We start from the raw sequence: 20650 nt of genomic DNA, 5'->3' as shown, positions 1-20650 counted from the left end.
GGAGCAGGCTGCCAGGTTATTCAGGCGAGCATGTGGAGCCTGGAGGCCATGGTGAGGGGCATCAGTTCTGCCTTGCCTAGAAGGCAGTGGGTTTACAGCCCAGTGAATCTCAGGGGCAGAGAGGATCAGAGACCTGGGGCTCTGAGGCTTCAGAACTCTATGTAGGCTGAGAGATGGTCCTACTGGCCTGCTGGGGATGCCAACCTGGGGAGGAGGTCCTGGACTAGGCCTGGTGTCTGGGGATGTCTCTGCCATGTAGCTGTGAAGCCCAGAGGACCCCTGTGAAGGATGCTCCAGGATGACTGTCAGGCCGATACACGAGTGGAGCATCCACTGAGTCCCAGAGGAAGGATTTGATTCTGGGGGCCCGAGAGAGACAAGAAAGCACTGGATGCAAGAAGCCAGCACCTATGAGAAAGATGTTCTGAGTAGTAGTTATCAGGATAGACAGGGAACAAAAGAAAAGTTCCCACTGTGTAGTTACACTGCACAGCCTTTCTAAGAAGGTAAGGTTGAGCTAAGAACTGATAGTGGGAGAAAATGCCTTGCCCCTTGCCACATGGGCATTCAGGCAGTACAAAGACCTGGGAGCCTGGGCCCAGGCTGACCAGGGAAGTATTCCTCTCTGAGCCTTGAGGCTCTTTAGCACTCCCTTGCTTAAGTCTCTCCACACTGTGCCTGGGATTCCTAGATGTTTAGAAAGGCAACCCCATTCCATGCAGGTGTCCTGCTTGAGAAAAGGAACACAGGTCAGGTGTGTGTGTCAGGGGCTGGAAGTTGGCCTCCAGCAGTTTAAAGGAGCTTGGCTTGGTGATTAAGACCAGCGTTAATGAGGTCAAGGTGGAGGTTCTGATTCTGACATGACCCTGGTGGTCACCCCCAGATCTACCCTGCCCCCTCCCCAGCTCAGCAGTGCCTCTGCAGTCAGCTTGTGCTTGAGAAACATCATTATGGTCTCCTCGGGGACTTTGCCCATCTCCTAGGCTCTAACTCGAGCCTGCACGGTGGACACCTGCTGACCCAGTGAGAGAGTGGGCAAGCAAGGTCACCTCTCAGAGCACTGCCCCTAACTTGGGTAACAGAGGCAGCACCACAGGTTGAAAGCTGTCACTGAGCTGAGGGGACACTGGAAGACGTCTGTACAGGGTGTTGGTTCAGTGAGACACGTTCTCAGTGAGTTAAGAGTTGTTAGAAGCCATCAGCTGATTGGTGCCGTGTATCTGCACTTGTAGAGACTGAGGCCTAGAGGCTGCAGTGGTTACCAAGGTCATATAATTAGCCAGTAACAGCTGGGGTTATAACCACTTAGTCTACAGAATTCTGTTGCCATCCCCCACATCCCTCATCAAAACAGTTCTTAGGAGAGGGCTGACTGTCTGCCTCATCAAAGCAAGAGTCACCAGAGGTCAGGGCCTGGACTGAGTCACTTGGACTGCCAGTGAGCACCCAAGGCAGATTCTAGCCTGTGTCTTTGAGTCACTCCAATACCCTGCACTCCCCACTCTGGGTCTCTCTTGCTGGGTCTGGGGAGTCTGAGGCATCATAACCTGTCCCTGCCAATGCAATTAAGGCGCCATGGCTCCCTTGTAAGACTTGATGTCCCACTCAGGCCCTGGACCAGTGCAGTGGCACCCCTTCCTACACTGGATCTTAACCAAAAGGCTGAGAAGCGATGGCACCCCTTCCTGAACACTGTCTTTGCCTGCTGGGAAAACTCATAACCTCAGTCCCTCTGCTCCCCCTTTGGGTCTCCAAGAACCAGCCCCACTGTGCACATTGTTTACTATGTTGACACTACCTAGACCATTTTGTTGCCCTTCTGATCCACACTCATTAGTGTATCCAGAATGCTGGTCAGCTGAGCATCTTTCTCTGTCTTCAGCTCTTGGTCCGTAGTGGTGGGTATCCAAGACACACTGTCCCTGCAGGCTAGGGACCCTCAGCAGAGGTGAAGTTTGCACAGTCTAGATGACCTGCAGTTTGAGTTCTCTTCGAGTCAGGGGTATTGAAAAGAGCAGTGCTACACAGGAGTGTTGTCAGTGAAGAACTATGAGGTGCTTGGATGCTGGGGCCCTGAGAAGCTGTATCTGAGGCTAGCTGCAGCCATGTTGGCCCTTCAGAAGCAGGGGCAGTCACAGGGCATTGAACGGAGGATTAGGGACTTAAGTCACCTACACTAATAGCTCTTAAGCCTCAGATGGAAAAAGTGCTGCTGGGTCAGCAGACTCCTCCTTTTCTCCTCACCTGTGGCTTAGTCCTCTTGGTTGTGTCACCATAGCCTTGCTGAGGATGTCAAGGGACGCCACTCCTTTCCTTCCTTACAGGCCTAATGCTTGCTATACATACTCTTATTATTTTAAGTGCTATGGCGTCTCAGGGCAGCAGACAAATGAACTAGAGAGAAGCAGCAGTTAGCTCCTAGCTGCACCTGCCCTGCTCAGCCTTGCCTTCAATGTGGAAGCGGAGCTAGCAAAGAGGCATAGCTGAGGAACACTAACTCTGAGGCAGAGCTTGAGGGCTCAGGCCTCAGCAGCCTTTCAGGAAGAATCTATGGAAATAAATGTAAGTTTCACAGGAGCATTAAGTGGCCAGGGGAGGACCTGCAGACCTCAGACAGGTAGCCCCAGGGCCTTGTGGGCTGGCTGGCTCTCATTGAGGAGCCACTGTGTGTTCCAGATGGGAGGAGCAAGGTTGCACCTGTGCTCTAGGCAGGTGCTTGAAGTCTGGGTGAAGGATGGGGGGAGCAGATGGATTAGAGCCTTGCCAGGTGGTGGCCTCAGTGTCCCATCACTTCAGCCATTGCTATGTGAACCCCGGGCCAGGGAAGAGGCATAAGAGGGGTTTTAAACCTCTGAGGCAGAGCACAGGGTCACAGGGCTCCTAGCTTCAGCAGCTGGAGAGGGAAAGGTTAGGAAACAGATCCACAAGGACACTTCACTCACTGGCCTGCCAGTCATCTCCCATCTTCCTCCTCCTTACCGTGGACATGACATGCAGCATTGGACGCAGGCCCTGACTAGTCTTACCAAACTGTGTACTCCAGCAGTCACCATCTCTGAGTGACTTCTCCTCAATCTTTTCCTGTCAAACTTCAGGTCCCTGTCCTAACTTCCTCCAGTCAGGGTCATTCATAGGTGATGGCTATAGCTGAAAATGCTGTATTCAGGCTGAAGAAGGGCCTTGTGTAGAGAGTGTACTGGGCTGAGTACAGGCAGGGAAGAGAGTAGATCATGGCACATGGTGGTCCAACTTTGGTTCCGCAGGTACATTTGTTCAACAACGCAGTCACTGAGCCTCAGTTTCAATATCTGTAAAAGGGGTACCTCTAGAGGCTGCTCAGACCACACATGAGGATTCATCAGCAGATACTGGAGCTGTGGCCAGGCTCGGCCTCAGGGCCTTAGCTCCCAGCAGGAACCACCTGATTTTTTGTGATATGGGCTGAGAGGATGCATGCCGGCATCTCAGACAGCCCCCCTGCCTCCAGTCAGAGACCATCTGATCTGTCACTGTGATTGACGCCTGTTGGGTAGCTGGCACTGTTTCCTCCCTCACCCCACTTTTTTCCCAGCCATATGCAAATGATTTCAGTTCAAGGCACGCGCTAATGGAAATCCTAACACATTAATAAATGTTTAGTGGGAGAGAGAGCATGCATGATCATAAGCAATTAGACACTCGACGGAGGAGTTGTGTTGGCACAACTGTCTGGCTCCCTCCTTCATTCCCCCATCATCTCCACAGAGGCAGAGGGGGTGGGGAGAGCCTGGACCTTGCCTAGCTCACTCTTTCATCTCCACAGAGGCAGAGGAAGCCTGGAAGGGCCTGGATCTTGCCTGGCCTCTGCCACTCACTCTGCCCTCATCTCCTCATCCCAGCAATGGGCACAATACCACCAGTCTCACACAGGGGTCCTCAGCATGGCTCCCGGCTGCTCTATCTCCCTGCTTCTGACTGTTAAGGTAATGAGGGGGGGGTGCTATGCTCTCTGTCCTTGGGCAGGCATCATGCAAGAAAACTCTGGGGATTACAACTCTAGGTGCCCCTCATGACTCTTCTTTTATTCATAACCAACACAGGGTTATGGCTGAACAGTTTCTCAGTGAGTGTGAGTTCTTCCAGATTCTGCCTGATAGCCACAGCATTCTGTGGATCCCAACTGGAGCTCCCATGCTTCTAGCCCCTGAGAAAGGAAAGGGGCTGAAAGGCTGAGTACCCCGGGGAAATGCTCCAGGGGCTCCAAGGACAAGACTGTCAAGATGGATCCCCATTAAACCAAAATAAACAACAACAAAAACACCCATGCCCCTGCCCCTTCCCATGGTGCTGTTTGATTAGATTACACTTTAAGAGCACGCAGAAGCAATGTTCCTTTCAGATCAAATTAGAAACAGGTGCACTTTTGCATAAGGAAATTAAGTTGCAGACAATATGAGGATTTGCTAAAACGCAGACGCTGATGAAAACGAGTAGCCCTTTTATTTGTCGTTATTGAGGCAATCTGTTGGCAAAGTGTGCACGGTAACGGTCTGACGGATCTATGGACTACAGCAGGCTGCTATGAACACATGAGCCCTTCTAAAAGTAACACATTTTTTTTTCTTAGAAAAATATATGTGCATTCTCTTCCCCATCTCCTGATGCTATTTACAAGGAATGAAATGCCATAAATAGGAACTCTGTGGTTACACAGGCAAGGCCCCTCCCCAACATACAAACTTCATCTGGGCAGGAGACGTGTTCTGAGGGTTTAATTCTTTCTCTCCAACAGTCTGGGAACAGCAAGGAGACCATGGGAGCAGGAGGCCCCAGAGGCCATCACTGCTCACGGGCCAGTGTCGTCGATGCGCCGTCGGCAGTAAGGGCAACAGGCATGCTGGAGCACCAGCAGCTCATAGTCCTCCGAATGGAACATCTGAGGAGACACAGCCCAGGACACAGGGAGGTAGAGTCAGGTGCCCCTCAAGCCCTGAGCCTGGGCTAGGAGTGCTGCCCTGAGGGGAAGCAGCTAAGCAGTGAGCTGCAGTAGCAGCTACAGACCTGCAGTGTGTTGACCTGAGGACTGGGAACTCTTTGTCAGAATGAGGGTCACAGGTCCCACATCCCTCATTCAGGGGTGTGCAGAGCAGGAACCTGCTGGGCAGTGAGAGGGGCAGTCTCCGGACAGCTCATGATCTCCCCCATCCCCACAGCTTCCCAAGGGAGATACGGAGAATGGAGGAGCAGGAGGGGCCAGCTGTGGGCTGGGTACCTGGAAGCAGGAGGGGCACATGGTGATGGAGGCATCAGGCAACAGTGAGCGGAAATACTGCCATTGCAGCGGTGGGGGCCAGCGCTTGATGAGAACATCCCTTCGGCTCATGGAGCGTAGGACTGACCGGCTCACCACCACAGGCACAAACTCGGAGCCACCTTGCTGTGAGGGTGGGGCGTACATGGGTGTTATACCCTTGGCCTGATCCCAGGATCCTTGGTGTGCAAAGGGACACTACCACATCTTAACTCCAGGCATCTGTAACTGTGACACGCTCCATGCCAGCACTGAAGTGGGCTCAGAACCACCCAGTCATTACAGAAAGCTATCTAGTTCTCTTTCTCCCTACCATGTCTGAGGCAGTAGCTATCTGCCACACTGAGGGTCACTGTGTGCCTGGGGAAAGCACTGGCTGCACTCCACCAGGCCTGTCGGCACACTTCCACTCTTGAGGAACATCTCACCTCAAAGCTCAACTTGGCTGTAAATGGGTCGTCTTCTCCTATGGAGTCCATGGTCTCATCCAGCCTCAATGTCTGGGAATCTGGAGGATTCTGGTTAAGGATGGACTGGAAGTCTAGTAGAGCACAGGTACCAACAACCCTCTAGCCCACACATTCACTCCCAGGAGCTGAGCTATGTGTTGCCCTCACAGACTTGGGAAGAGTGGTACGGTGTCTGGGAGAGGCCTGCAGGTGGAAAAAGGAAAAGAGGGAGAAGTGGCCCTGTCCTCCAGTCACACCATGGCTCACAGCAAGTGTCCATCCAAGGGTCCTGAGTGGGTGGAGACCACAGGCCTAGAGCCGCCACTTGAGAAACTCAGCAGTCACAGCCATGGAGTGAAGGACGAGAACCCTTACAGAACCCTGTCCTGTCAGCCTTCTCCCCTCTGCCCAGTGGTGATGGAGTTGGCTGAAGCATAGGTGGGAGGGCCTCGTGTAGGGATTAGGGGAGTGTGGCCAAGTGTTCCATCGAGGACCACAGCTGTTGAAATACCTACTGGGGGCCAGCTGTCCTAGAGCCTCAGCCATATTACTGGTATCCAACTCTATAACTGCTATGGAGGTGGGATGAACTACCCAAGGAACGCAGAACCAAGGGGATGTAGAGGCCTCCAGGAGAGTGGGATGGATACCTGGGAGCTTCACACTCTATTTTCCTCAGCCTGAGAACTGACTGCTGCCACTGCATGAAGAGCTACCTGAGGAGAAAGCTAGGGATTGCCCAAGTATATACAAGTATGTACTACAGCTCCCGCTTAGCTGTGGACCAGAAGCATGATCAGTGTCTTCAGAAGCAGGGTAGGGAGTCCTCACAGGAAGACGAAGGTGCCACTCTCCTTATCCTGCAAGCTCTGACCAGCTCTCTGCCCGCTTCTGATGTTGGTCCTCACTGTGTGGGGACCTCCCCAGCCTTTCTTGATCTTATCCTTTTGTCCCTCCTGCCACAGCCCATGCTGCCTCCTCTCCCAGCCCCTGGCCCTGGCCTGGCTGGAGCCAAGAGCATAGGATACTGTTGCTTGAGGTCTCCTGCCATTTGCCCTCCCTCTTGTGTCTTGGTGCCTCCAGATCAATGAGGGCAACAGCTTCTTCGTCAGTGATGCCCTCTTCCAGGTAGAATTCCACCAGGTGCAGCACCTCTGGGGGGACAGGGAGGGGCTGGGGATGGCTTCAGGAGAGCTTTGGGACTGTCACTCACACCAGGCAGTGTGTGAGCAAATAGAACAGCCAGAGCATGTCCCCTTTCCCAAGCAGCCTCTCTGCAGGCAAGGGGCACAGTGCATGTGAGAGGACCAGGTCCCCAGCAGCCCCTCTCCCCCACAGTGGCTGTTTTGAAAGAGGTAGGCCAGGACTGCTCCCTCAGCCTCTCAGACTGAACAATGGACCCAGCTTGTCATTATAATGAGAGTGGGACTTCTGGTTGGGACATGTTGGGCCTTGCCTCTGTGGATTCTGACAGCAATTCTGTATCTACGGCATGGTGGCATCACCTTCTGCACAATGCCCCATGTCTGTAAAGCAGTGGGAGGGCTCACCGTAGGAAGAGGCGGAGAAGATGAAGGGCTGGCGGCAGTTGATGCAGACATTGCCAAGGTTGTTCAACAGTGGGTTGTTGGTAGAACAGCGGTAGCACAAGGGAACCAGCTCCTATAAAACAAGAACACGTCTGCCCAGGCTGAAGTGGAAGTGTGCAGACCTCCCCTCCTCCCAGGGCCAAAGACTGCATGCTGTGGGGAGGCTGGCCAACTGAAGACTCCACCCAAGGCTCACTGCCCAGACACCTCCTCCTAGGCGGGCCTCAGCAGGATGCTGTCTTGACAGGAACAACTCTGTCCACTGTCAATTCCTGCCCCTCACCAGGTTCTAGGCACTGTGTTGGGTGCATCGTTTATGCTGCACTAGTACCTCCTACCACCTGTGGGGAAGGGTTTATACACACACCTGGTAGAGCAGGAAACTGAGGCACAGCTAGGAAGCATAGACCTGGGGTCTGAACCCAGTCTATCCCAGTACACTGGTAGGGGAGCCAAGAGCACAGCAGTCATCTTCCAACAGAACACAGACCAGGTTCAAAGACATGCCCTTACCTCACTGTCATGGAAGGGCTTGGAGCGGATGGTCAGGGTGCCCAGCTCAATGGACTTCTGGATCCTGGCAGGGATCTGCAGCCCCCGCAGCTTGTCATAGGCATGCCGGGCCAGCTTGTAAGCACCCAGAGCCTTGCTCTGCTTGGCCAATGTGAAGAGTGTATTCCTGCCATTGATAAGGTTAAGGACAAAAGGGGTGTGAACTGGAGCCCACACTATCCATCCCTGGGCTAGAAAGCATCTTGTGTAGGTAGTCACTTCTGTGTTTCTATTGGACAACACCAGGGGAGGCTCAGCACCCAACTTAACCAACCTGTAAATCAACACAACTTTTGGGACAAATTAGACTCAGGTACCAAGATAGCAGGGCTGAACCTGACCTGTCAGTGGAAGGGTTATCACAGTGAAGGCCATTTGTTTGGCCCTGAAGAGTAAATAATGAGTCTGGACCATTCAGGAAATGAGTTCTTAATGGTGAGTTGGGGTGCTTTTCTGGGACGGGTTCCTACATGAGGCAGGCAGGTGAGCCAGATGAGAAGAGGGAAATGAAATTACTTTCAAGCTTGTGAAATGTTGGGCTATTTCTCTTCTGTGCTTCTGATCCTTCTGTAGCTCTCGTTGGCAGAGGAGAAGTAGACTCCCAGGACTTGAAGTACCCCACATAGGAGCTGGGCTTGTCTACATCCACCTCATGAAGCCTCTATACACCCACCCTATCTATGGTCTTCTCTGCTGCCTTAGTCTGGAGCATGGAGTCCCCTCCTTTGGATAGCTGTCCCTGACTAGGCCCAGCCTTACCTTAGTGGAGTGTGGAGTCCCCTCCTTTGGATAGCTGTCCCTGACTAGGCCCAGCCTTACCTTAGTGGAGTGTGGAGTCCCCTCCTTTGGACAGCTGTCCCTGACTAGGCCCAGCCTTACCTTAGTGGAGTGTGGAGTCCCCTCCTTTGGATAGCTGTCCCTGACTAGGCCCAGCCTTACCTTAGTGGAGTGTGGAGTCCCCTCCTTTGGATAGCTGTCCCTGACTAGGCCCAGCCTTACCTTAGTGGAGTGTGGAGTCCCCTCCTTTGGATAGCTGTCCCTGACTAGGCCCAGCCTTACCTTAGTGGAGTGTGGAGTCCCCTCCTTTGGATAGCTGTCCCTGACTAGGCCCAGCCTTACCTTAGTGGAGTGTGGAGTCCCCTCCTTTGGATAGCTGTCCCTGACTAGGCCCAGCCTTACCTTAGTGGAGTGTGGAGTCCCCTCCTTTGGATAGCTGTCCCTGACTAGGCCCAGCCTTACCTTAGTGGAGTGTGGAGTCCCCTCCTTTGGATAGCTGTCCCTGACTAGGCCCAGCCTTACCTTAGTGGAGTGTGGAGTCCCCTCCTTTGGATAGCTGTCCCTGACTAGGCCCAGCCTTACCTTAGTGGAGTGTGGAGTCCCCTCCTTTGGATAGCTGTCCCTGACTAGGCCCAGCCTTACCTTAGTGGAGTGTGGAGTCCCCTCCTTTGGATAGCTGTCCCTGACTAGGCCCAGCCTTACCTTAGTGGAGTGTGGAGTCCCCTCCTTTGGACAGCTGTCCCTGACTAGGCCCAGCCTTAACTCCATCTTACTCTTGGGCACAGGGTACATATCTCTGATCAGGTCGTGCCTCTTGTCACCCCTACTAGATGACAGCTTTGTCACTTTTTTGACATGGTCGCAGATCCAGAGAACTTCCTAGTCTCAGTCCCACCCTCCCTTGTGAGTTCTGGGAGGCCTGGGACAAGGTGCTGGCCAGAATCGCAGACCAGGTGCAGCTAGACAGCCCTAAAAGCAAAGCTCCCCTTGGCACTGGCTGCTCAGCTGCCCAGCTGAGCCTCTCCCCACTCCCCAGTGGCTGCTGAGAGAGGGAGCTTCTGCCAGTAAAGTGCTCTGTGGAGAACTGGGGCCATTAGACAGGGCAGGGAGGGTGGGTGGGGAGGATACACTTTGGAGATGCCCAAGGGGGTGGCCTTGGTCAGGCTGTGCAGCAAGAACTTGGAGATGTTGAAGAGGGTTTCGGGGAGATCAAAGCTGAATGGCTCCTCCTGCAGCAAAAGAACAGGTATAACACTGAGTACCTACTGTGTGCTAGCCATAACTGCTGCCCCCACTGGCTTTTAACACAGGCTTGCTAGCAGTGACTTTCAGTCACACTGTACCAGAGAGGAATGTGATGCCATGGTAAAGGACAGCCCATGATACCCAGAGAATAGGGCAGAGTGGAGATTCAGACCCAGAGCTGATCCCTCAACCCTAAAGAATGTGCTTCTCTCAGCTACAGTGTCCCTGAGGATGCTCTGACCTGAGCTCAAGACCTTTATAGGAATGAGGACAATACTTAGTGGGGAGCTTAACTCCTTCCTGCAGGACACAGCAAGTCTCTTCTTTATTCCTCAGCAGCTACCGAAGCAAAATGTGCCACCAAATGCACACAATGCTCAGGCTGGCCCCAGCTCTAACAGGTCTCCATGGCTACTGGTGGAGTGCACAGACCTGTGCTCGGGCTACCAGCAGTACAGCCTAACCCACCAGGGAAGGCTTGTGCATGGTGAAGACTTGCTTTGAGGGAGTCTGACACTACAATCCAGCTACAAGAGCAAACTACACTTCAGATGTGGACAGGCCAGCCAGCTCCCCTCCCACCAGAAGCTCTCCCTTAAGGTCTTAAGGTTTAGTCAGGACATCCATAGCAGCCACCAGGACAGGCCCTTGTGAGGCCTAAAGCTGTGAGAAGTGACTTTCTACTTTGGTTCAGAGCCAAATTCCTGAATTCCTAATTACACTTCTTTCTGTCCCCTCCCAACACCCCCTTTTTCTCCTTTTTGTTTTTGTTTTTGAGAAAAGGTCTTTACTTAGGTTGGTCTTAATCTCCTTAGGTAACCAGGATGATCCTCCTGCCTCCACTTGTGGAGTGCTGGGATTCAGGTGTGTGCTACCGTGCTGGTTTGCTCATTTACATCTCTACAGCTTCTGCTGGCTCCAGGAAATGAGAGAAACCTGAGAGTCAGGCTCTCCTGGGTGTGAGTGAAGACTCCAGGCCCAGGTAAGCCACTGTCCAGATCACCAGCACTTCTTAGGAAAGAAGCCCCACGCCTCAGGAAGAACCTGTGCTTCTTTCTGCCTTTTTGGGATCAGCTCCCACTTGGCCCCAATGCTAAATCCTCAACTATGCTGGCCACCCAGACCTTTGCCAGACCACAGCTAGCCTGCCACCAATCCTTTCCCCTCCCCTTCTTCACTTGTGCTCCTCTTTGGTGGAGGGATCACCTCCTCTCAAAGAAGCCACCTCCCATGAGGGGCTGCCCTGCTTACTATAGGTTCTTTATGGCAGGGACTTGCTTACCACTGTGTCCCAGGCCTTGTCACAGGGACTGTCACACACAGACACTGATTAGGGGAATAGCCCAAGAAAGCAGCTTTGGCCTGGATGCCAGCCTGGGACCCACAGGGGGCCCCTAGCTCAGTACTGTGTGTATCAGGGACAGAGCTCAGCTGTTGGGTGAGGAGACCCTGCAGAGACACAGTGAGCAGAAGCAGGAAAGTTGGGAATCAGGAGCCCAGTGCTAGGCACCCAAGGCAGCTCAGTACATCCAGTGTAGGTTGGACTGCTTCCAGTAATATCAGCTCCTATCTCCATAGCGCCTCAGCTGTTTGAGACAAGGGGCCTAAATGAAAGATGGGTCTGCTTGAGCCCACAGATGCTGCTAGCAAAAAGACAGGCCCAAGTGGGACCTGACTTTCCCAGACTTGGACAGTGCAGAGAGAATACAGACAAAGAGCAGAACACTCAAAGAAAGCTGGGCCTCTGAGAGCCACAGTTGACACTGGACTGGGGTAAGTAGCCTCCTATAGAAGCTGCTATGAAACCTCTACCTGAGGTATAATGGGGACCAGAGCCACATTTCCAAAGTGAACGCACACGGAGCCCTCAGGGACACCAGCTACCATCCATCTCCATTCCACAGAGATGGAGACTAAGTACAGAGGTGGGGGATCTCCCAAGTCACACATCACAGTGGGACAAGAGGCATCCAGAGATGGCCTGTGAACCCACATCCTAGAGCTGAGAGCACAGACTGCAGTCAGTAGACCCAAGCCCAGGCTCTGCTTGCTGCTTACTGACGGGCCCCATGGGCCAGTGGCACACCATGGCTCTTCTCTGTGGCACCTGGGCTTCCTCATTGCAGACATACTTATCTCAGTGTGGCTGAAGGATGAAATCAGTCTATACGACAGAGCCTACGCTGTCCAACATATAGAGGAACTTGCGAATGGGGAGCAGGGGTCACTGGTGTAGCCCAGCTTGTTGCTACAGGGTAAGTCCACAGTGTGGGTTAATCAAGACTGTGGAGGGCTGAGGAGACATGGGATGAGGTAGATGGTAACTCATTTAACAAGGCCTTATCAAAAGAATCATGGAACGGGGCTCGGTGGTAGTGGCACGAACCTTTAATCTTAGCACTAGGGAGGCAGAGGCAGACAGATCTCTGTGAGTTTGAGGCCAGCCTGGTCTATAGAGCAAGTTCTAGGACAGCCAGGTTGTTATACAGAAAAACACTGTATCAAAACAAGTATCAGGGAATGATCTTAACTCATTGTGTGTCTTTGGAGAACGGGACAACCTCTTGTTTTATAGAGGAGACTGAGGGCCAGAGAGAGAACTTGAGCCTTTACTGATCTAGAGAGGCATCAAATACTGAACTTGAAACTGGAAAGGCCTATCCCAGCCCTGTACTGTAATTCTGAGCCCCAAGGTTTGCTTCATGTCAAAAAAAAAAAAAAAAAAAAAAGTGGCAGGTGAGGAGAAGCACCTCCCTCCCTTCCCGAGGAGGGGCAGGGTTTCTGGGTAGTTCATCACGTATCACATCTCTCTGAGGCCCTCGCTGAGTATGGGACACCAAAGGTGCCTCATCAGTCTCCCTGTCACCTTACCGTGTATCGGTGAATGGTTTGGTAGCCATGGTACAGCTCAGCCAGGTGCTGGAAATGGTGAAACTTGTCAAGCATCACATCCTTCTGGGCGGGATCTACTGGAGGAAGGGGCCCGGGGGAGGGCAGAAGGGAAGGGTTAAGCATGTGTCAGATGGTATCTTTTCTTCCTATGCTGCAGAGGGCCCAGAGGGCAGCGATGGACAAGTGCCCTGCTCAGTAGTAGTCCATCCTGGATGAGAAGTCTTAGCTAGGCAGAGCTCCTGGCCAGGAAACACCGAAGGACAGATCCCTGCCAGCTCTGTCCACCAATGGAGGAGACCTACTGGCCCAGACACACCAAGGGAGCCTGGTGGGTTGGGCAGATGGCATCTTCACTGGCTCTCTGTGCTCACCCTGCACCTCAGCTTGTCAGGTATTTATCTGAGATGACATCAATGGCCAGGACAGAAACCCACCTGGCACCTGGGCCTGATGGTTCTGTTTTTTTGTTTTTTTTTTGTTTTTTGTTTTTTTTTGTTTTTTTTTGTTCTTTTTTTTTTTTCGGAGCTGGGGACCGAACCCAGGGCCTTGCGCTTCCTAGGCAAGCGCTCTACCACTGAGCTAAATCCCCAACCCCGGGCCTGATGGTTCTGACTGGGAACTGACAGCTGTGGCTCAGGGCAGAGCAGCAGCTCAAGAACACACTGTCACCCTGCACACTTGGCAGCCAGTGCTCTTCCCACTGCTGCACACAGCTTTGAGTACAGCTACCTCCTTTCCTTCGTCTTCAGAACTCCTCAGGGGATCATGGGAAGCCACATGAATGAAAGCAAGTCTGAAACTGTCCTCCTGCCTGGGATGAGGGAGATTCTGGAGTGAGTTATTGTAAGGTGATCTCTTCATCTTTTCATTTAATTAAAAAAAATTTTTTTTAAAGCCAGGGCTCACTTGGGCCCAGCTCCAGGCTCCCAGGTAGCAAGAGAAGGAGATGCTCTGAATTAGCGATGCAGGGTGGGACCTCCTACCCAGAAGACAGACTGCCAGCAAGTCCTACTTGCAGGCAAAGTTGAAAGAGATGACAGGCCAGATTGTGCCTTTGCAAGATAGGCTCAGGGGCAAAACACTCAATAAACAAGCCCAGTGCTTTAATGAAACGTCCCTGCTCTTCTGATTTTATCTGATGCCAAAGAGGGGCCAGGGAAGAGGCCAGCCGGCTGTCACTCACTCACCTTGAGCCATGTCGAGGCACTGCATGGACAGCATCCAGTAATAATAGGCAGCATCGTTGAATCTGCTCTCCACCACAGCGTTGTGGGTGAGCTGCTCCAGCACCCGCACTGCTTCTCCCTGCCTCCCGGCCTTGTGGAAGGCTAAGGGCCATGAAAGCAAATGCATGTCATAGAGAACCAGCATGGATGGAGCAGGGAGATTGTGCAGGGCTTATATGAGGCTGCTCGAGAGGCAGGCCACTCCTGGGAGGGAGCATCTGTGATACCTCGGTGCTGAGATGTGCCTCTCAGGCCGCAGGCTATAAATAACCAAGGCTGCATCCTGAAATAAGCACAGGGAGATGCACTCCTTTTGGCTGGGAAATGGCAACCTACTTTAGCAAGACACAGCAGAGAGAAAACCCAAGGCTCCAAAGCCTGGCACTGCCCACAGGGAACTTGACTCCACTCCACTCCAGACTGAGACTTTATGACTCCTGGGAAGCACTAGCAGGTCCCATGATGTAGTAGAGCTTAGTGGTTCACAATACCTTCACTATTAATTACACATTGAATCCTCAGAACAAAATTCTAAAGATGGGAGAACCAGCCCTGCCCCCATTAAGTGAGAATGATGGGCTTTGCCAGGTAGGAACTAAACATTATACCAAGGTCAAAGAACAGAAGCCAGCCCAGCACTGAACCCATCTCAAGCTGAGTGCTTGAAAGATCTGGCTCGGCTTGCAAAACTAGACATTTATAAAAACATGCAAAGAATTTCTCAATCATGCCTATGTCTAACCAAAATTTCCTGGGCCCCTCACTACCACATGGCCAACTTCTGGGGACCCCAGGGCTGCCAGAAGACTCAGAGCTCTGACACCTGACCATGTGTGAGCATCCAAATGACCCACATCTTCAACCTGCAGAGAAGGAAAGGTCTGGCCTTGGTTCATTCTCATCTTCTGTCTCTTGTCTGAGTACCAAGTTACTATGGCGATGGATTCTTGGAAAGGGACACAGACAGATGGATAGGTTGATGTGTTTTGCCCAAACATGCAGACACTTCAGCAACTGGGTGCTCTGTAAATGCTGAGGCAGTAGAGGATGTGCGGTCCTTCACAGGGGCTTTTAACCAAGGAGCTCCAAGAGGGGACATTTGTTCTGCAGTGTGTCAGGAGGTGGTAACTGCTACCATATACAAGTGTAAATGAGATGCTATGGAATACGACCCACCCACTCCAATTAAGAGACTTTCTAAACAGGCATGAGAATTAGGCTCCCAGTTGGACAGATCTGACTCAATTCCGGCTCTGCCACGCGCTCGAGCTCGCTCGCTTCACACAGCACGTGTAGCCTCAGCATCTCTGCAGGGCTGTTGGCAAGAGTCAAGGTTATGCAGGTTAAGTGCCCAGCCAGCACCTGCCACAGCAAAGGCGGTCACATGGTTAACTGATGATGAACGTTATCAGTTAATGTGCCATACTTGCCTTGGCTTCTGTTTCAGATGCCGTCACACCCTGTGTACGGCTCATTTCACCAACAGAAGCACCAAAGGGCAGAGAGGCTGCTTGGCTTGCCCGAGTCAGAAACATAGCCCATTTCTTTCTCAGTAGAAGAAAATGAAGGTGAGACTATGCTAGACACCAAGGGCTGCTCTCTCACTTTGTCCTGACAATGTATGCCTTGGCTCCAGTAATGTCTCTGCAGCTTCCCCACTGGTAGACTACGGGCAAATTCCTTTATCTCCTTCAACATCAGTTTCCTCATTAGCAAAACATAAATAACTATGGTGCCCATGCCAGAGGGCATCCTGAGGATTAAAGGGAAGGCACACTGGAGTGCAGTGCTTTGCAAGGTTAACAGGGAGCTGCTAACCAGCAAGGGCCTGTCTGGGTCCCAGAACAGGTGGAGCAATGGGGCCAGGAGGCATGGCTTCAATGTCCATGTCTGTTCTAAACTCTTTCACCAGCAAACACATCCTGAGCCAGGGTACAGTCCTGGGACCTGCCGAGGAAGGGGCCTGGCAGCCTCTGTACCATGTCTCAGTAGCCCTCCCCACCCCCTTTATATGTGTGGCCTACCTTTCTGGGCTTCCTCAAAGCGGTCATTCTCTGCTAGCCACTGCGCATAGGGCACGTAGATGTCATCCTTGAACTCAGGGTGCTTCTCACCTAAAGCAAAGGCCTAGAAGGAGGAGTCAAGGCATTCTTAATGAAGTGGCCCCTGTCTCCCCCGAAAATGTGGCGCTTGGCTGAATCTGTTAGAGATGTCATATTTTGCCAGCCTGACAACTCAGAGGGGGAGAGTGTCTCCCCCTCTCCAAACCCCCAGCAACACAAAAACAAACCAGCTCTTTGAAAACAAAAGGCAATTAGCGGCAATATGCAACCGACTGGATTCAATAACAACACAGTCTGTTTCTGGACCACAGAGGCAGCACAGAATCAGAAACATTTTATTTTGAGGGTTTGCGTGGGCTCCTGTAGCATGGCAAACAGATTTCTTTTAATTGTAGGCAACACCTAAGGAAACAGGATTGACAGTATCGTCATCACTGCTTACTAGCTGTCAGAGAGGACTGAGGACAGTGTGGCATGGGACTCAGTGACTGCTTCATTAAAGCCATAAACCACCTGCCCCACTAGGAGAGTGGTAGACAACGCATGGGAGGGTCCGTGACATGCTAACTGCCACTGCCGGATAACCAGCCTCCATCCTAGCCTGTTTTTCTTGTCAGTGACCTGTCACCTCAGGAAGTGGAGCTACCTGGGGGGCAGACAGGAGTCAGGCTGCTTTTTACTTTAGGTAGTGCCTTGCTAGGCTCTGTAAGACTGTCATGGCGGCGGACTTCACTAATTCTTTTCAGGTAATGCTCTCTCCAAGGCACAGGAACAGGCACAGAGAGGCTCTGCCCTGGCTGCCTAGCCAGCCTTGGCCCCCGCACAGCTGTGTGTCTGGCTTGCTTGGCTGACTCTTCTTTCTGGTCTTTTCACACAGCAGAGGACCAGGGCAGGGAGCAGCTGCCCTAAAAGGAGCTCTGGTAGTTTGTATATGAAAAATATGGTTGACTTTTCTGCCAAAATGCCACACATTAAAATGGCTTTTAATGCCATACTGGTGTGTCCCCTCTTCAGAAGTGAGCCTGAGGCTGTGGTGCTGGCCAGAGGTGGCTCAGACCAGCAGCAGGTGCTGGAGTTGTCAGGCAGACACATCCCTAGTGCCTGTCAAGGGGCTGGCCTAGAGCGAGTAGCCCATATCAGTTTCTTTGAATGAAGGAAGGAACAAATTGGAAGTTTGGTGAAAAGGCCCTCTAAGATACTCTGGCTCAGAGACTTTTGAGTCAAAATCTGCTTGCTAGCAATGACCCTCTGTCGTGAGGGCAGCTTCTCTCCAGCTTAGCTCCCATCTGCTCAGCACCCATTTGCCTGTGGCCAGGGGCTCAGGCAGAGTCCCAACCAAGCAAGTGAACTCTCTCTCTCACCTCATCCCAGCGCTTGGTGTCCACATACAGCTGCACCAGAGACTTCAGGTCCCCAATCTTCAGGTAGGTCTCAGCAGCGTAGCCAGGACTATCCAGCTTCTTAAAGTAGCGAGCACACATGAGCAGGGGCTCCCGCTCAGCCTTGTCCAACTTTCGAGCAATATCTATCAACCTGGAGAGGCAGGGAGCACGCCTGTGAGGCCTCTGACACTCTCCAGGGCAGGCTCCATGCCAGTCCATTCCACTCTGCCCTGTGCTAACAATATGCTATGGCCCGTGGAGGGGTTCCACAGGCAGTTATGGAAGGAATGAATGCACTGTCCAAAACCAATGGCAGGGCCAAAAGTGACTGCAACTGGACACTGCCCATGCCGCACACCTCTTACACCAGTTATAAAGTTAAGACCTGGGATCTGCTCTAGATACTGAGGTGGACTTATGAGATTTCCCATAGCATCTTTCTCACCCTCCCACAATCCCAAAAGGTGAGATGACTTGAGTTTGAGTCTATGTAAGGGTGGCCCAATACTCCATGGCAGGAAGTGGCAGAGTGCTTGTCCTGCACTGTCAGGAATTTCCACAGGAAAGTAGAGGCTAGGGCATGAGGCTGCCTCAGCGACTGACAGTATGGAAGAAGTGACAAATGTGAAACCTGTCCTGGGCCGGAAGGCAGGCCACAAGCCCCAGCAGTGTCCTCACTCCAGGAAAGGTTCCTGAGGCCCAGTCACTCAGATCTTCCCAGTAGTGACCACCTTCCTACTGCCCATCTGCACACGGCTGGATTCACTGTGGGTCTAGCCAGCCCAGGATTTGGAGTAAGCAGCCATCTTCAGGGTGAGAACTCTACCCAGCCCGCTTTGTGTGAGAACAGAAGAGGCTGTAACAGATCCGAATCTCAGACAGGCAGGCTCAGGGAGGCCTGTCAGTCTGTGCTTAGAATAATAATGGCACCTAAAAATAACACTGCTTAGCAGAAAAAGGACGTGTTTTTAGGGAAAGGTAGTACAGGCAGCCCTCCAGAGCCTGAGTCCTACTGTACCTATAACAGCCAGAAGAGGGACAGAAAAGACTTAATGTCTCTTTCTTGAACTTGTTAAGTGTCCCCCAGGGGAACTTAATACATAGCACTTGCAAATGAACGTGACATAAAAAATAGTGGGGAAAGTGGGGAAAGTAGAGACCATGAGCCTGCCTGGCTCCCTTAGCACCGCCCCTTTTTGTAGAGACTTCTTGGGGCACGATCTAAGATCTAAGCATGTATCTTTCTGATACTATTCCTAGGTAAGGGAAGGCTGGGGGTGGGTTACCCACAGGTCCCTTGGTGAGATGAGGGGCCCACATACCTGCCTCTTCTCTTCCCCAGGGCCTGACTACACCACTGGCTTCCACACTGTTGCTTCCTAAAGAACCAGTGGCCTTTAATGTAAGGCTCCTTCTCCTCAGCTGCCCCTTGTCAGTCTCACCTGGAGGATGGGTGCCAAGTCCTAAGATGGAACCATCATGTGGCCTGTCCCCCCTCCATTCTCTTGTATCTAGCTCCTCCATACTCCCTTGGAACGCAAGCCATCAGTGCCCTGCTGGCCTACTCTATCTTCTGCCTATACTCTTTCCTTCTCTAACTGTCTCTACCTGAAGGTTTGGCAAGGCCACTTCATGGAAGGACTCACGAGAAGATGCCATGGTTCCTCTTGGGAGGGTCAGCTTCCCCGATGGACTGAGGGCTCTTCTTGTGGTCCTTTGGTACTCACTCTCTTGCTGAATTAGGGGCACTGAAACCACCCATGCCAGTCTAAAGCTTGGCCCTACAACTCCCCAGACGCTTGGTCCTTGAGGACACTTCAGTCCCCGTGAAGCTTGATTTCCTCATTTGCCAGATGAATGAAGGGATACTGATCTGGAGGCACAAGGGATAGTCAGGGACCTGTAAGGTCAACACAGCCTGAGGGGCATCTGTGTGTGTTCCCTAGGTCCCTACTCATACTCCCCTTCTCAAACTCCTCAAAGGCACTGCTTGCTACCTAGCTCAAGTTCTTCATCTCTCAGAGAACCTAGTCATTTTCATGTTTGGTGCATATATTTAGAGAAACAATTTTTCTTGTCAGTCAAAACCTCAAGAGTTAACACACTGCCTCCACACTGTTGTCAAGCAAGGGCTGAGACATACATGTCAACCCAGCCATGGCTGCCGCTGATCTCTATGGCCTTGGCATGCTCCCCTGCCGAGATGTACATCTCCACCGCGGCTTTGGGCTCATTGATGTTTCTGGCCCAGTCGGCCTGCTTGGTGATGAGCATCTTTGTTTCTTTAGGGTCTCCAGATCCAAGGAAATCCTGAGGAAGCACAACAAACAAAACCATTCCGGATTAGGACTTCCTGTGCCAACATTATGTCAGCTCCCGAAAGTAGAGTAGAGAAGCAGGATGCACGAGAGCCCAGCTCTGTGTGACTGTGTGGGTCGGTCCCAGGTGTCCAGGAAGGGAGAGTGCGTGGGCTGTCCACAGTACTTGTGGAACCCAGGAACATGTCAAGGACTGTGCCCTCCACGTCTCAGTCCCTTCGCACTTGTTCTAAACACCTCATAGACTCTGCAGAGAAAGGGGCTGGGATGACCTCCACACAGTTGGATAGAAACATGACTAGCTGTGAAATTACAAATACTAATCCTATAACACTAGTCACACACTGAGATGACACCAGATGCCCTAGACTGGTGCTGAGCACGTGGTCTTCTAAAATTAAGTGCACACAGTGATACAGAGTTCTGGACTTGGTCCCTTGTGGCCTTCTTCACTGCCACACTGAAGTGCTTTTCTCATCCCTTTTTCTCAGATGTTCTAGGCTCATTCTGTTGGCTCTGCCCCTAAGATGTCTATGACAGACAGCTGGTAAAACACTCCTTGGCTCACCCCCACTCCCACCCCATTATTTGAAGCAGGGTCTCACTATACTGCTCTGGCTGGCCTGGAACTCAGATCTGCCTGCCTCTGCCTCCCAGTGCTGCCCGGTGGTTCATTTCCTAACTGAGTAGCATCAGATCTTGTCTTGAGGTCAAAACTGCAGAAGTAGGACTATGACCCATGAAGGGATGGCAGGAGCCACAGATGAAGGAAATAGTACTTTCTGGGGGTTCAGAGACTGGGCAGGGCCTGAGGTCCTTTTACCCCAATGAAGGGGGTGTTGCTGAAGTCATGCTAGCCTCTCTAAA

The 20650-nt window shown here is 52.2% G+C and overlaps 1 protein-coding gene across 10 annotated transcripts in view; it reads right to left on the bottom strand.

The window, feature by feature from the left end:
- Positions 1-4456: 4456 nt before the first annotated feature.
- Positions 4457-20650, bottom strand: part of Ift122 (intraflagellar transport 122) — a 70528-nt gene continuing 54334 nt past the window's right edge. For 2 of the 10 annotated variants that reach the window (XM_039107640.2, XM_039107642.2), the window contains 12 exons: positions 19609-19775; positions 17445-17616; positions 16045-16147; positions 13982-14122; positions 12774-12871; positions 9786-9886; positions 7842-8007; positions 7290-7401; positions 6768-6893; positions 5719-5798; positions 5252-5416; positions 4461-4915 (listed from right to left, as the gene is read on the bottom strand). In XM_039107640.2, the coding sequence (XP_038963568.1) occupies positions 4826-4915; positions 5252-5416; positions 5719-5798; positions 6768-6893; positions 7290-7401; positions 7842-8007; positions 9786-9886; positions 12774-12871; positions 13982-14122; positions 16045-16147; positions 17445-17616; positions 19609-19775 (1521 nt within the window). In that variant the 3' untranslated portion in view covers positions 4461-4825. Of the gene's footprint in view, positions 5417-5718; positions 5799-6767; positions 6894-7289; positions 7402-7841; positions 8008-9785; positions 9887-12773; positions 12872-13981; positions 14123-14155; positions 14304-16044; positions 16148-17444; positions 17617-19499; positions 19776-20650 lie in introns of those variants that run through there. The other 8 variants (XM_063286092.1, XM_063286094.1, XM_063286093.1 and 5 more) reach the window with 6 other exon arrangements.

Source organism: Rattus norvegicus, chromosome 4 (assembly GCF_036323735.1).
Source record: "Rattus norvegicus strain BN/NHsdMcwi chromosome 4, GRCr8, whole genome shotgun sequence".
NCBI classification, from domain to species: domain Eukaryota; kingdom Metazoa; phylum Chordata; class Mammalia; order Rodentia; family Muridae; genus Rattus; species Rattus norvegicus.
This window is presented reverse-complemented; position numbering and strand designations above follow the sequence as displayed.